At 39.8% G+C, this 16,243-nt stretch overlaps 1 protein-coding gene across 1 annotated transcript; it reads left to right on the top strand.

The window, feature by feature from the left end:
• The first annotated feature begins 606 nt into the window (after positions 1–606).
• LOC308083772 (C-type lectin domain family 4 member M-like) lies at positions 607–9,567 on the top strand. The gene is made up of 7 exons (XM_080426110.1): positions 607–660; positions 782–848; positions 4,167–4,277; positions 7,114–7,203; positions 8,034–8,179; positions 8,267–8,367; positions 8,675–9,567. The coding sequence occupies exons 2-7, from the start codon at positions 788–790 to the stop codon at positions 8,811–8,813; spliced, it is 648 nt and encodes a 215-aa protein (XP_080282236.1). The 5' UTR covers positions 607–660; positions 782–787; the 3' UTR covers positions 8,814–9,567.
• The last annotated feature ends 6,676 nt before the right edge of the window (positions 9,568–16,243 follow it).

Here is a 16,243-nt window from a genome sequence, read left to right as displayed (position 1 = left end):
GCATAGATATGAGATACTGTATGAGGTTTCTGCCCGGCAACAATGATAACTGCAAACAACTTCCTGCAGCCACACATGATGTGGCTGCAGGGAGTTGTTTGCAGGCCATAAAAACAGACTTCCTGTGAGGCATTGTTCTCTGTTCATTGTTCACAATAGACACAGAGGGGTCAAACTCATTTTGGGTCAGGGGCCTGATTGTGCAAAAATTCGACTTCATGCAGGTCTAAACGGTGCATGTGCACGCGTACATGCACATGCACTGTTCATGCACACTGCCTTTGTTCTTGCATTCAGGTCTCTGTACGTGCGTGCCAGTAACATCAACACATGCATTGGTGTGAAAGGCTTGTGCTTTACTCGAGCGGTGTGGTTTCTTCCTTTTGAAGAAACCTGAAGTGACTCTATGTACCCTGGCAGCTTAGCTTCCTATAGAAGCTGCCCACGTGACTTAGAAAATATATGTGTGTGTGTGTGTGTGTGTGTGTGTGTGTGTGTGTGTGTGTGTGTGTGTGTGTGTGTGTGTGTGTGTGTGTGTGTGTGTGCGCGCATACGTGCAACATGAACAAGTTAAAGTCACCTTAAAACAGACCACAGTTCAGAGTCGTGCAACGCCAACGGTGGTGAGCGATGTAGGACCACACGGATATTCGACAAAAAGTAAAATAATTACTATATAATATTTACGTATATTTATATAGTATTTATTGTGTAATCGGTTAATGCATAATATATGTATATTAACTTGTACTGATTAACTTGAGTTTTTGTGTCATTTCAGCCAGTCATGACTAAAGGAGTTTCCAGAGACCAAGGCTCTGGCTCACAGGAGACTACAGGAGATCAAGGTAATAATAATAATAATAATAATAATAATAATAATAATAATAATAATAATAATAATAATAATAATAATAATAATAAAACATTATGAACGTTAGAGTTCATTAGTGTATCAAAAGGAACCTTTTTTTTTTTTATAATCTAATCTACACTGAAAAATTCTAAGTGTTTAACTCTGAGTGTGAAAATGGAGTTACAGACCCGTAAAGGTCCATTTGGACCCTTGGCGGGCCCCAGGCCAGATGTTGAGAAGGGTTATATAATACCCATTATCATAGTACAGTGGTTCTCAAACCCTTCAGGCGTGACCACCCAAAACCTCTTTCATCTTTTTGGATAGGTGTTGAAAACTAGCAATCGTGCTGCAGTATATACACTAAGCAATGCATCTGGTTCATCAATGTGATTGTAATGGCCATGTCAAATAAATATACATAGTTTGTTGATTACTTTTGACACAGTAATAGTGTTATTATTTATAGATTTTTTTCTGCTCATCAAAAGAAAATTGGGTCTATGTATTTATTTGTACGTATATTGTATTTTACACCCCAATCATCCCACCACACACCCCTCCCCTTTGCGTGGGAGGAACACTCACAGAGACTTCGTGATGTGTGCGCACACACACACACACACACACACACACACACACACACACACACACACACACACACACACACACACACACACACACACACACACACACACACACACACACACACACACAACTAAAAAACACAATGGAAACAAGCTGTCAGCTTTTTTCTGCGTTTCTCCTTTTGCTTGTGGTGGGCCTGTATGGGCCATGTACTGTAGATGTTATTGTTGCATATGATACAGTATGTGTTGGAAGTCATCAATACAGATGTCAATTAGGGATGCACGATATTGTTTTTTTGAAACCGATACCGATAACTTCCTGCTTCTCAAGACCGATACCGATAACCGATAATACAAATATATATACATATTAAAAAATCATAAATATATTTGTTCAAATGTATATGAATCTGTAGTACCTTATGGTAAGGAATACTAGTAGTGGGCAAAGGTGGATTTAACATAGCTTTGACCAATAGAATACATTTAGTCATAGAACCTTTTAATCATTATTATTATTTTATTTTGTATTATTTATGAATGTAGAATTTCTTTTTACTATTTATTGTGTAGCAATACAAGACTCAAAACACTGGCTTACAGCAACTAAAGAAATAGGAATTCAAGAAATAATGAAGACAAATACTGTCAATGCCTATGAACATTGGCTTGCAGTTATTGCACATAGCCAAAATGCAATAATAATATTAGGCTTGTCATTGAGAAAGGAAAATAAAGTTGTCTTTTTGAGCTGAAGTGGAACCTTAGAAGTCACTTTAAGTTTAGCATGAGGGAGAGGGTTTACCCTCTTCACGAAATTACTTGATACCTCTAGGCCAGGGGTCTTCAACGTTTTCAGGCCAAGGACCCCCTAGCTGAGAGAGAGATGAAGCAGGGACCCCCTCTATATTGTATAAAATTGTGTTACAGATTAAAGGAGAAGTTCACCCAAAAAATGACTTATTTTCTATCAATTGCACACCCCATGAAGCCTTGAATCCATGGATTTATTTTTGTTTTTGTGGCATTCCTAAGCCAATAATTTGATGACCGGTGTGTATCCGGTAGGAGACACAAATAATCTACTTTGTGTCTCCTACCGGATACATTAGCCGGTAGGAGACGGGAATCAAATTATTAGCTTAGGAATGCCAAAAAAACAAAAATGAATCCATGGATTCAAGGCTTCATGGGGTGTGCAATTGATAGAAAATAAGTCATTTTTTGGGTGAACTCCTCCTTTAAACTTTTCTTGTTTACTTGGTCTGCTCTTTTCCCCCCTCTACACCTATACCTCTTTGCCAAAAATAGCCGATCTGCAAGCTCACAAAGGCATTGTGAGCTTTTAGATCTGCTATTTTTGGCTCAAGTTCTCCTCAGAAAAAGGGATGCTAGGGTTCAAGTGGTTAATGCAAAAAAATAAAAATCCTATCACACAAAGATTTCAGGCGGACCCCCTGTAGTAACTCTGAGGACCCCCTAGAGGTCCCGGACCCCCTGTTGAAGCTTGCTCTAGGCTACAGAAAACATTCAGTTGGCTATTAACCCTCGTAGGGTCTTCGTGTTTTAGTCACACCCAGGGCCTTCGGGTCACTTTGACCCGAAGGCCCTGTGTGAAATTTTTCATTTTCATGAAAATGAAAAATTTCATTTTCATATCACATGTTTAGTACAGTAAATAAGGCAAATAGAAGAAGTTTCATAGAGAACAAAAATGTTTTACATACTTTTAATTCATGTTGAAAATGTTAAACCGGGTTAAAAGGACCCGAGGACCCTACAAGGGTTAAACATACACAAGACACAGATGATAGACAAGACAACCGGTTACTTACAGCTGCCATCAATTAGTGCTTTTGATTACCTGTGTGGTCAAATCAGGGTCAAATGCATAGGCTCAACGAGCCATTCGTCCACCACATCACTCTGATCTCCAAACAAGTTGGAGAACACTCTAGGCCACATCCACACGGAGACGTTTTAGGTGAATCCGCATACGTTTTTAATCGTTTTGACGTTTCGTCCACAGGGAGCCGGTGACTTAGGTCCGCAATACGCGTATTTTTGAAAACGGCTTCCAGAGTGAATTAATCTGAATACACTACCCTTGCGTCTCCGTGTGTACACCTAAAGACGTGTACTCCTGAAACCGATGACGCCACAGCCCCCCCCCCAACAGCAACAACAAACATGGTGGCCCCCCTACAAGCTTGTAGATCAGCAGAAGCTACTTAACGTAACTAGTAGAGGTGTAACGATATAGTAAATGCATCGAAAAATCGTTTTGAATTTCTCTTCCGTTTCTTCCTTCTACTATATCGATATGCAAACAGCTAAATATCGTATCGTTTGACTTTGTATCGTATCGAATCGTTTTGCAATGCAAATAATCGTATCGAATCGTTCTGCAATGCAAATAATCAATTATATCAATACTAAGTACTTTTAAGGAGAAAAAAAGAGAAAGAGGGGTTTATATGGGGGGGGGGGGGGGGGGGCTGTGCTGCTGCTGCTGCTACAACGTGTACGAGAGTCTCCACCACCACACAATGGTGTCTAACCGAAAGAGTCCATGCAGATCACAGCTGACTAATATTATATATTATCGGAGCTATTATTAATGTTATCGGTTTATCGGGATGACGTCATAATTCCTGATATCGGACCGATAATTATCGGGCCGATACTTATTGTGCACCACTAATGTCAATCACCTCCAGGTGTCCAGAGAGAGCTGATCATCCAGAGATCCATCCTCAAAGCGGCTGCAGTGTGTCTGGTGCTGCTGTGTTTCCTACTGGCGTTGAGAACCACAGACATGGCCCTGTACTGTGAGTATCAGCTCAAAGGTCAAATTCATGCACTTACATCAACAAACAGAGACTCAGTGGTGTAAAGTAACTAAGTACATTTACTCAAGTACAGTACTTAAGTACAGTTTTGAGGTATTCTTGGGCGGTGAAACCACCCCTATAAGTGAGATTTGGAAAAATGTACATTTTCCTGCGCTGTGATCTGGGCCCAGGAAATTTGTACAATTATCCTGCGCTGTGATTGGCCAATCACAGTCTATTCAGGACTGTGATTGGCCAGTGTCACATGACACATGTGCATAGCCCTATATAAGAAAACATAACTTGAAAAAAAACAAAAATTTGTTTTTTTCAAGTTATGGTTTCGTCCATCATAAAGAGTGTTTCAATAAATGTATTTATCTTTTGTACATGATTGGTTGACTCCATTCAGTATTGTGATTAGCTAGCAAGACACCGCCCACTTCACACAGGGTGTGATTTTTTACTTTACTGCAGTATTTCCAATTTTCAGTACTTTTACTTCTACTCCACTACACCTCAGAGGCAAACATTGTACTTTTACTCCACTACAATTATTTGAAAACTAATTAATTTACTAGTTACTTTGCAGTTATAAATGATTATATTATAAAACATACATTAACCACTTCAGCCCTATTTTATACCTCGGCTATTTGAAAATAGCCGATCTACAAGCTCACAACGTTGTGAGCTTGTAGATCTGCTATTTTCAAATATTTGTTATTACTTTTACTTTTGGTACTTTAAGTACATTTTGATCAGGGTTTCCGCTAGGCATTTTTTGGGCCGGCCACCATGGCCGACAGGATTATATTTTATCGGCCAAAGAATACATTTATCGGCCATATTATAATTAACGTCAAATGCGTGTTTGCACTTGTCGTATATGATGGGCATTAAACTGCGTGTTAGCATAGCAGGTAGTTGTAATACAGAAGAGGAGAAGAAGAGACGTCAGGTTTCCAAGTTCCATCATGATTCATTTATTCAGCATTCGAGTACAACAGCATCATAGCAACTTCATCCAGGGGCAGAGCCCCTGTCCACCCCCCAGCAGCCTCACGACGTGTGACAGTCCTTCCAAACACCCATCTTACACAGTTCTTATAGTAGACCATTTACCAAAGATAGATGCTATTCTCAATAGTCATACATAAATAGCAATGACCATTCGGCTCAGCTGTTAGATTGACAGCTGTAGCTGTGTTAGAATTAGCACATTCACCAGGCATTCACCAGTCACAACACACTCATGATTACTCTTCTGACTTTAGCAAGGTTACTTCTATCTGATTTTACTTTCACACTGTTCAATAACTATAAGCCATATACCACACACTGCATACATGCACCAACCAACTGATCAATACACCTTGTTACGTTAGCGCTGCGCTTCTTTCCACTTTATCACAGATGCAATCTGTTCCTGTTTTTATAGATAACTAAATTATATGATCTACTATATCATGCAGAGATGTCGCTTGCCAAAAATGAAATGAATAAAGTGGGCATGAGTGAACTGCTGCGCAACGAATACGAAAACGCCCCGCTCGCCCCAAAACACAGTCGCCCCGGGGAAAATCCGGCGGTATTCACTTGGTATTCCTATACGGAACATCAGTTAACTATGCCTAAACCTAACCTTATGTATAATAACACAAGAACCGCTGGTCCGCCTGAAAAATGGGGGCGAGGGTGTTTTGGGGCGAGTCCTCCGGTTACCCTGCGCCAGAGCCTTGCCCTGCGTGACACCGTCGCACAGTATGAACAAATTAATATATATGTTGGGCTTTACATCTCATTCAACCTTAATATGCAAAAGTAGGTTTTGTTTTGTTAACGTTAATTATATATGTCATGATATATGTGGGCGCAAGGGAGGTTGTCAGGTTGCCTGCTGCAATCAGTGTCACCAACTTTCACCACTTTATCCATTGCAGGCAGACAGACACTATGCTTGCATAATATCCACGACCCACACGAGTTCGGGTCTCTGTTTTATTATCGACAAATGGGTCCGGCTTGGTTCAGATTCTATCACCTCGGAACCCCAGTTCTGTTTATCAACACCCGAGCGAACCACCCGTAGGCCTACGCAGCGCTGATTAGGAAGAGACACAGCTGTGCAAAGAGCTTTGTGCTTCACCCTGACGGTGTTGTGGCGTATCAAAAATAGCAGACATACAAGCTCACAACGCGGCGTGTTGCAATGTGCTGCGAGCTTGTAGCTCTGATATTTTCAACGCACGACACCATCGTACAACGAATAGGCTAATCTACAACTGCAGCGCACAGCAGCAGCAGGCTGTCGGGAATTAAGCCACACAGTAAGATCATGATGATTTTTTAAAAATTATTATGAGTTTAATGGTTATAGCCAACTACTTTATCCAAATAATCCCTTATTATTAATAATAGACTTAAATGATAAAATAGCCTAATAACAGCATTTTCCCAACCGGCCACGGTGGCCGGTGGTGTTTATAAATAACGGTCAATTAAACATTTTATCGGTCAATGGCCGGTAAATACCGGCAAATGGAATCCCTGATGCCAATGCTTTTGTACTTTTACTTAAGTAAAATTTTCATTCCGGAATTTTACTTGTAACAGAGTACTTCTAAGTTGCATTCTTTTCTTTTACTTAAGTAAAACATTTGAGTAATTTTTCTACCACTGTGTATTATACATGTTGAGAACTATTCACATTAAAACACACCTGATCAGGAACATTGAGTTTATTGTATGTTGTTTTCACACATTATGTTTGATCTCATCATTTGAACAGTAACAACAGCTGTGTTTATGGTTATCTGTTGGTTCTTTGCAGATCATTCAGCCAATAAACTGACCGCCCTGACCCTGGAGATTAACCTGTTGAAGGCCAACCTGATGCTCGAACGAAACCAACTACAACAATGTATGTGTGTGTGTGTGTGTGTGTGTGTGTGTGTGTGTGTGTGTGTGTGTGTGTGTGTGTGTGTGTGTGTGTGTGTGTGTGTGTGTGTGTGTGTGTGTGTGTGTATATGTATATGTATATGTATATATATATATATATATATATATATATATATATATATATATATATATATATATATATATTTTGTACCTGATTGGGTTTTAGATTGGTATTACTGTATTTTAGAAAAGCTTCCTGTGGACATTGAAAATTAGCACTCGTGCTATATACACTGTAAACAATGCATCTGGTTTTGTCCAATGTAATTGTGATGTCCATATCAAATAAATAAAACATAAAAAAAAAAAAAAACATGAACTTAAGAAAGAGAAAGGTGAGACGTTACAAACCTTTTGCCATCATTGCCACAATGTGTTGATAGACAGACAGACAGACACAAGGGGGCAGTGTTGAGCTGTTTATCATGAAAGCATGAGTAGCAGAGTTCTGGGGCAATGAGTGTGAGTGTCATTTAAGAGTTTATGAGACTAGTTAAACAAATATCTTCTAAATGAGGTGCTGAAACACTATATATTAAATAAATATGTTTACCCTCCTCTACCTCCCTGACTACTATTATTATAAATACTCTAGTCTACGTGTTAGAATTGATTATCAGTGCATTGCAAATCCGTCACTAAATCTCCTTTTGAATCTTTACTTAATGAGTTTTTCCCCACTGAGGTCAATCAGATATAACATTTGTACACAGAAAACCATGCAGTGTGTTCCATGCAGCAGGTGTATAAAACCAAACATATTTTCCTCTTTCCCAAATCTGTTGTGTTCAGTGAAGTTGTGTCCCAGTGGATGGCAGCAGTTTGAATGCAGCTGTTATCACAGATCTACAACATGGAAAACCTGGGAGGAAAGCAAACAGCAATGTCTGGAGACACCAGGAGCAAATCTGGTGGTCATTGACAGTAAAAAAGAACAGGTTAGTGTATCTGAGATAATTCTGTGATTACGGTGAAAACATGAATACATTAGATTAATTATGGTTCAATCATGTACAAATTATCAGGAATTCATCGGAGGATTGAACGATGAATCATCATCCTGGATTGGACTGAAGAGGACTTTGGGAAAGTGGACCTGGCTGAATGGAGCTCCACTGACAACACAGTGAGACCTTTTATACGTTTTCATTAGGGCTCAGGAACGGATTAATTTCGATTAATTAATTACAGAAAATTAACATGATTAAAATATATTAACGTAGCATTTTAATCGCGCGGGGGAGGGGGAGGCGGAGGCGGGGACATAGATTGGTGAAGCAATAGGAAGCGGCGCAGGAATCCAGCGCCTGGGTTTGGATCCGCCCTTCAAGACCATCGATTGGGCTCGTTCTTTCAGTCTACTGACTGACTGACTGACTGACTGACTGACTGAGTGGATGTGATTAAAATGCATTGTGTTGTTTATTCTGCAGGTACTGGGACAGTGGATATCCTGATGAGAAAGGTGACTGGAACTGTGCACGATACTGGCACAGCAGTGGAAAATGGAGTAATGGGGTCTGTTCAGATACTGTCAAATCGATTTGTGAGAAGAAGAATGAGTCAGAATAAAACTCATCAGAATGAGTTTTATTTGTCACAGTCACATCACATGTTTACTGTTGTAAAGAAGAGAGCAGAAGGGAAGGAGAGAGAGAGAACAAGTTAAATGTGAGTGATGTTCTATAAACATTCGATTTATCATTTGGTATCATTTGCATAAAGATCTATCTGTTAAAGATGCAACCAAGCTTCAGGATAAACAAAACAAAGTCATTTGTTTTTACTCAAGTAAAAGTATCAATATTGCAGTGTAGAAACACTCTGTTACAAGTCAAAGTCTGGAATAAAACATGTACTTGAGTAAAAGTACAAAACGTATTAGTATCAAAAAGCACTTAAAGTACCAAAAGTAGAAAGTACTCATTATGCAGAATGTCCTGTTTCACAAGTTTTTAAAATGTATAACAATCTATTGAAAATAGCAGATATACAGATCTTGTAGATCGAATTTTCAAATGGCTGAAATGTATATAGGCTGTAAGTTTTGTGATGATAATCAAAATCTACAAAGTAACTAGCTAGTAACTATAGTTTACATCACAAACTACATCACACATGCAGGCGTAGTGAGACGCTGCACTATAGCTACCCAATCAAACATCATGTGGAGTAACGCAACGATGAAACTCTCTCCAGAGAGAAAATTTGTCAGAATTCAATTTGGATACAAAAACTTTTGCAAACCTAGATTAAAAGTAGGGATGCACAATATTGTTTTTTTGAAACCGATACCGATACCGATAACTTCCTGCTTCTCAAGACCGATACCCAATAATAATATAGTATAGTAGTGAGCAAATGACATGAGCATTACTACTATGAACAAAACAAAGCCAAGAACAGTTTTGACTCTTCAATTAAAGTGACCATATTTATTTTCCCAAATAAATATAATTGAGTCAATCAGTCAATGTCAATGACACTGTGTTTCCCTGAACAATGAGTGAACAATGAGTGGTCCATATTAAGACATCATCAATTCAAATCATTCAAATTAAATACTGAAGTCAAATCAGTCTCTGTAAACAAACTGAAAAGGTGCATTCCTCACAGTAACAAAAAAAAATAAGGTACTGAAACAAGTTAGACATGTATATGTAAACACAAACTGAAAAAGTGCATTCCACACAGTAACAAACAGTCATTTTACAGAACAAAGGATTAATGACTTGCTTTAAAATCAATATATATGACAGTGAACCCGTTTTTCACAAAAGCACGAGGTTTCAATTGTCCTCTTTTTTCTCAGAGAGAGAGAGAGAGAGAGATTCATATTTGACCCTTGATCCTGCATTGTTACTTTCCTTTAGAGCAGGTAGCTATTCTTCTAAAGTTCTACTTTTTTTTTAATTCTGAGGATGGTCAACATGTTTTCAACCAGGGCCCATTGGTGGGAGTTGAGTCTTGCTGGTAACTTGTATTCTATTGCATAAGCTGCAATAGCTTGCTCCTGCGCCACCAGACTCTTAAAGGGCAAGACCACTTTGGTAGAGGTTTGGGTTGTGTAGTTACCTTGCCATGATGTAACTCCAAAGGTGGGCATGAAATTAAAAATAATTGCTCCATTGATTAGAAATTGATAATTCAAAATATGCTCCTCATTGACTTACATTGTACGGTAAAAGAGCTCTCAAAGTCACTCTTTTAGCACATAAACAAACGTAAACAAAGTTGATTCAGACAATATAGAACATCACCAAAGCCAGTACTGTTTTTTTTTTTTTAAATAAAAATGTTAACTTCCTTTTGATTTTGCCATTTTTAATAAGTAGAAAACCTGAACTGGATCCGCGGATCCGGATCTTCAAATAGTAAAATCAACAGGAAGTTGACATTTTTATTTAAAAAAAAAAAACAGTACTGGGTTTGGTGATGTTCTATATTGTCTGAATCGGCTATGTTTGGGTTCATTTATGTGCTAAAAGAGTGACTTTGAGAGCTTGTTATACCGTACAATGTAAGTCAATGAGGAGCATATTTTGAATTATCAATTTCTAATCAATGGAGCAATTATTTTTGATTTCTTGCCCACCTTTGGAGTTACCTCATGGCAAGGTAACTACACAACCCAAACCTCTACCAAAGTGGTCTTACCCTTTAAGCAGGGCCATATTACCAATAGGCCGCTGGGGGCGAGTGCCCTGGGGCACCAGCCAATGGGGGGCACATTTTATAAGAATGAAATAACATAACCCTAAAACTGAAATAAAGTAACCAAAAACCATATAGAAACTAACAAAATCCGTAAAAAAAAAGGCCAACCTCCCCCAGCCTCAAGCCATATATCTCCGCCCCAGGGAGCAGGGGGGGGGGGCACTTCAACTTGAGGTCGCCCTGGGGCACCACATAGTGCTAATCCGGCCCTGCTCTTAAGCATGTAAAATGTACTGTTCCAACGTGTGGCCACGTCCTGTTGGAGTCGTGTACTCAGGGCCGGATCTAGGCATGGGCAAGGGGGGGCAATGCCCCCCCAAATGCCCTGACTGCCCCCCCCAAAAAAAATAAAAAAAAATTAAGAAATGTGAGCTTACCATAATCAAAATAATCCTTAATCATATTCCATCATGTATCATTGCACAATTCAAATAATCCTCTGCCCTGATTTTCCACACACACAGTCACACACACACATGCAGTACTACTCCTAAACAATAGGAAGCAGTATTACACAAACAGCCGGAAAAAACGCAAAAAAAACGCAAACAAAACGCAAAAAAGAAAATCGCAGAGGAAGCCGCCCCCCCCAGCATTTCCTAATGCCCCCCCAATTAATAATTTCTGTATCCGGCCCTGCGTGTACTGGTGGTGGTGGTAGTAGTGGTTGTTCCCTTTCGCAGGTTTGCCTGTAACTTTTCCAGGGCGGTGGACACTACTTGGGAGTGCTTAAAATGTCCAACAATCTTCCGCCCGATGGCAACACAGTCAGACACAGCCTCATTCACGGCCAACTGTAAAGTGTGGGCCATGCAGCCCAGGCTATCGACTCCATAGTCACCAAAAGCCTTCGCCATATTACGTGCGTTGTCTCTTAGGACAACATGGACCACGTCTTTAGTAATGTTCCATTGCTGAAGCATGGCTTCAAAAGCCTCACGGATCATATCGGCAGTGTGTGAACCTGGTAGCTCCTGAGAATGCAACACCGCTCTGTACAGTTTGTAGTCTTTGTCCAGCCACTGCGCCGTCAGATCTAGCATGCTAACGGGGCTAACATCACTGGTCCATATGCCCGTGGTAAAACTTATGTCCCGTATATCGTTATCGATCAGAGTATGAAGGAGTGTGGCGATCTCATTATACTTGGCTGGTAAACACTCGTCTGAAAAGTGGCGGCGGCTTGGAATGAAACACCTGGGCTCCAAATGATGAACTAGCCGACTGAATCCTTTATCTTCGACAAGGGAGAAGGGCTGGTCGTCAAGCGCCATCATTTCTATGATGAAGTTACAGATCGTTTTAGCCCTGGGGTCGTCTCTGGCAAACTTCTTGCAAAAGCCTTGTCGAATGGTAAAAGCCCCGGTGCCTTTGCAGCTGGCTTTGGATTCGCCGCTAGTTTAGCAGCGCAGGCGTCTTTGTATGCTTTTAACACACCATCGTAGTGATGGCGATGTTTCAGGTGACTAATTAGGTTGGAAGTATTATAACTTGTTGCCTTTCTCCCTCCTCGTGGAACTTTTGCATTGCAATTGTTACAAATAACAAGCAAACTATCTAACTCTGAAACTTTGAAATAGTCCCATACTACCGACGGCATGTTTGTTTACTGTCCTGGCTTCACTTGCCGGCCGCACACCATTTACGTCACAGCCAGGCATGAGTTAGGGAGCGCTGGATTTGTGAAAAACTCAGCTCTTCCTAAACCACTAATATCACAGTACTGGCAAAACGGGAGGAGCCGAGTGAAAAACAAACGCCCCTCATCCCAATCCACCCACACCGCAGTATTTTTTTTTTTACCCAAAAAATATATTGTATATTATTGGGGCTATTAATAATTTTATCGGGTTTATCAGTATGACGTCATAATTCCTAATATCGGGCCGATAATTATCGTGCACCACTAGTTAAACTGTTGAAAGCAGGTGCGTAGGCTAAAAGCAGCAGGCCACATCAGAGCAGATGCGTAGGCTAAAAGCAGCAGGCCACATCAGAGCAGGTGCGTAGGCTAAAAGCAGCAGGCCACATCAGAGCAGGTGTGTAGGCTAAAAGCAGCAGCCACATCAGAGAAGGAAGTACCGTGCACGCCGGGCAGTGTGTGGGTTCCTTCCTCCCTTCTCAGAATTCCATGTAATGTTAAATTACATGGAATTCCTCAAAATATGTAAAACCTGTACAAATGGCAGCTTGTCCCTATACTCCTCCTTGTGCTGTCTGTTTGGTAGAAGAGGACACAGAACATAATATGTTTGTTTCATGTAAAAGTAACTTTTGAGACAACGTTGATGCTGTCATGCCTCAGTCAGTTCAATGTGAAATTTATAGTAAAACTGAAATATTATGTTGGGTCTCAAACACATCCTTTAGTGAAACAATATATCATGTAAATGTAAAACCAAAACTGATTCAAGAACACATGCATGCTTTGTAAAACTTGTACCTGTATGTATTGCATGTTTAAGCGTTCAGTATTATGGATATACTAATATCCATGGTACTTTGATGTGTTTCTGCATGTTTTTTTTTCTAAATGGCCTTGCAATGTAAAAGCTAAATAAAAACAATAAAAGTACACCTCAAGTGAAACCAGCCATGTAAATCCTCATATTGTGTGTGTGTGTGTGTGTGTGTGTGTGTGTGTGTGTGTGTGTGTGTGTGTGTGTGTATGTATGTGTGTGTGTGTGTGTGTGTGTGTGTGTGTGTGTGTGTGTGGGGTGGGGGGGGGGGGGGGGCAATCATCTCGGTAGGGATTGGGATGAGAATTGAAAGTCGGTGCTCGTAAAGACAGTGATGTCACTGAAATACGACTACTTGCCTGTCTGTCGTCTCCCCTCTGCTGTGTTAACATTATGGGTAACCCATTAAAGTGGCAAATTAAATGTGAAACACATCAACTATTAAGAAAACAAGAAGACATGTTGATAAAGACACTCTGTACATTTGGAAACATATTTGTATTCAACTCTATATCGTCTCCAGTTCATGTAGGATCATTTTAAAAGTAACTCTCATATTCCTCTCATAGCAATTGCAGTGACAGCTGCAGTACATCGTTCTAACGGACCTCGCGTGGGTGCACTGTCTCAATTGTGGGCGTGAAATTTGTAGTTCCCGTGTGTCTCTATAGCAGGATAATGAATGTGCTCTCCCACATTGCGAGACCACGCATCTAATGCTGGGTCAGGGGAGGTATTACACTCCCCAGGGTCTAGCAGGGGGACGACCTCCAACCACTGCACATGTTTCTATGAGAAGAAAGTTTTATTCTGAATGTATGATCATTATATTGAACTTATAGTGTTATGAGTGACCTATATGTTGTTCTGTTCTGCTTTCAACTGACACAAGGGGCAATACTTATATTTTAGTCTGACTGCTTGGGACAGTAACTCATCTTATATTGTCATACTGTATGTTGTATTGTGTATGCTTTTGTTTTCATATATTCAGTTTTTGTATTTGCTGCAGCACAAACTGCACAACTTTTAACTGTTTCCAGGTGTCCGTTCAGCTTGTTCTCACGAACCCCTTTTGCCTGCCAATGAACACGTTTTAGCGGACATGCACTCTCCAATCCCCTCTAAGAGCTGCTTTGTAATGAATGGCAGCGGTCTAGACATAATCATTCCCAGATGATCTACATTGCACTTCCTGAAAAGTCAAAAATCGCTCCTGAACGAACTTAGAAGACCTGTTGTGAATGTGCAAATATCTTAAATAAGAATGTGCCATCTTCATGTTTAAACATACCAAAGTCTGACATCATATAGGCTACCACACACCCACTGGGTCATAAAGAAATTGATTACATAGATTAGCGTTGGTTGAAAGCTATCTGCTGTCGTCTGCAACTAACCAGCTTCATCACACCTGTGTCGCAGATCTCTGTATAGATGTATATAGCTGTATATAGCTGTATATAGCCCTTTTAAAAAAAGTACAAAGTAAAAGTACAAAAGTATTGGCATCAAAATATACTTAAAGTACCAAAAGTAAAAGCACTAGTTATGCGGAATGTTCCGTCCTAAAATGTGTAAAAGCCTTTTGAAAATAGCAGATCTACAAGCTCACAACGCGTTGTGAGCTTGTAGATCTGCTATTTTCAAATGGCCGAAATATATATAGGGCTGAAGTGGTTAATGTATGTTTTGTAATAATATTTTTTTTTTTAAGTAACTACAAATATCTAACCTGGTAGATATTTGAAAACGGTCGGGAAGCCATCGCCGAGCGTAATTATCGTGGCCGTATCCTCTCGCAGAGCCTTTCACACACAGCGACCAAAACATCGCCGATCACAGCCCGATCTGCGTCAGATCGGGAGGTTTTGTCGGCGAGCGCCAAAAAACGTCCCCGATAGCATAATCGGACCAAATATCCTGCAGTGTGCCTTAGGTCTCAAATCAGGCTGTTACTACGTAACTTCAGTGGTCAGGTTCTGGTAATAACTAGAGAGGAGTCAAGAATCATTCTAAGCTTGGTTTATTAGGACAGGCCTGTCAGGGTTAGTAAAAATGTTAATCTCTCTCTCAAGTGAGACATGCTTTAGATATACAAGTCACTTCCACAAGCTCCTCCTTCCTACACATCTGTTATCCATTAAACAGAACAAACACTCATTAAGAACAAAACACAGAGCATTTCATTGTGGTCACTCTTGACCCTTTAAATTAACCTTTACCAGGGTCTAAGTCAAATTAACATTCCATGGAATTAGCTGGACACTGATCCACTTCACCTAGACAACTAGACATTGTCTCAGGCACATCTTCATTATACTTCACAGAGAAGGAATAAAGCTTTAAACTATATAATTGCAATCAAATATACTATCAGTTAATAATACATACTAACAATCCCCACTTTTTTTTTTTTTTTTTTTTTCCCGGTCACTCCCTTTCTTTTGTGAAGAGTGACGTTAGCCAATCAAAACTAGTACATTAAGCAATCGTAGCAGTAGGGATAAAACAAATGACAGTTTAATACTGTCGAACAAATTTCAATTTAAACAAGTAGTATAATAAAAAGGATATATGTCATGACAACAAACTTAACACAGTAAACTGTACATGATATAGTGATGAAATGGTAACCAACATCCAGGTGAAGGCGAAAAAACCTATGTAAACCGTTTGTGTTTATATCATACTTAGGAAAAATTCCCCCACGATCCCCTAAAAATCCAACCTAGTAACTAAAGTTTGTAAATCACTATAGTGTAATAGTACAATATTTGCCTCTGAGATGTAGTGGAGCAGAAGTAAAAGTATTGAAAATTGGAA

Source organism: Gymnoscopelus braueri (genome assembly GCF_963280865.1).
Source record: "Gymnoscopelus braueri genome assembly, chromosome: 4".
Taxonomy (NCBI): domain Eukaryota; kingdom Metazoa; phylum Chordata; class Actinopteri; order Myctophiformes; family Myctophidae; genus Gymnoscopelus; species Gymnoscopelus braueri.
The sequence above is the reverse complement of the archived record's forward strand: the minus strand, read 5'-3'. Positions and strand labels throughout refer to the sequence as shown.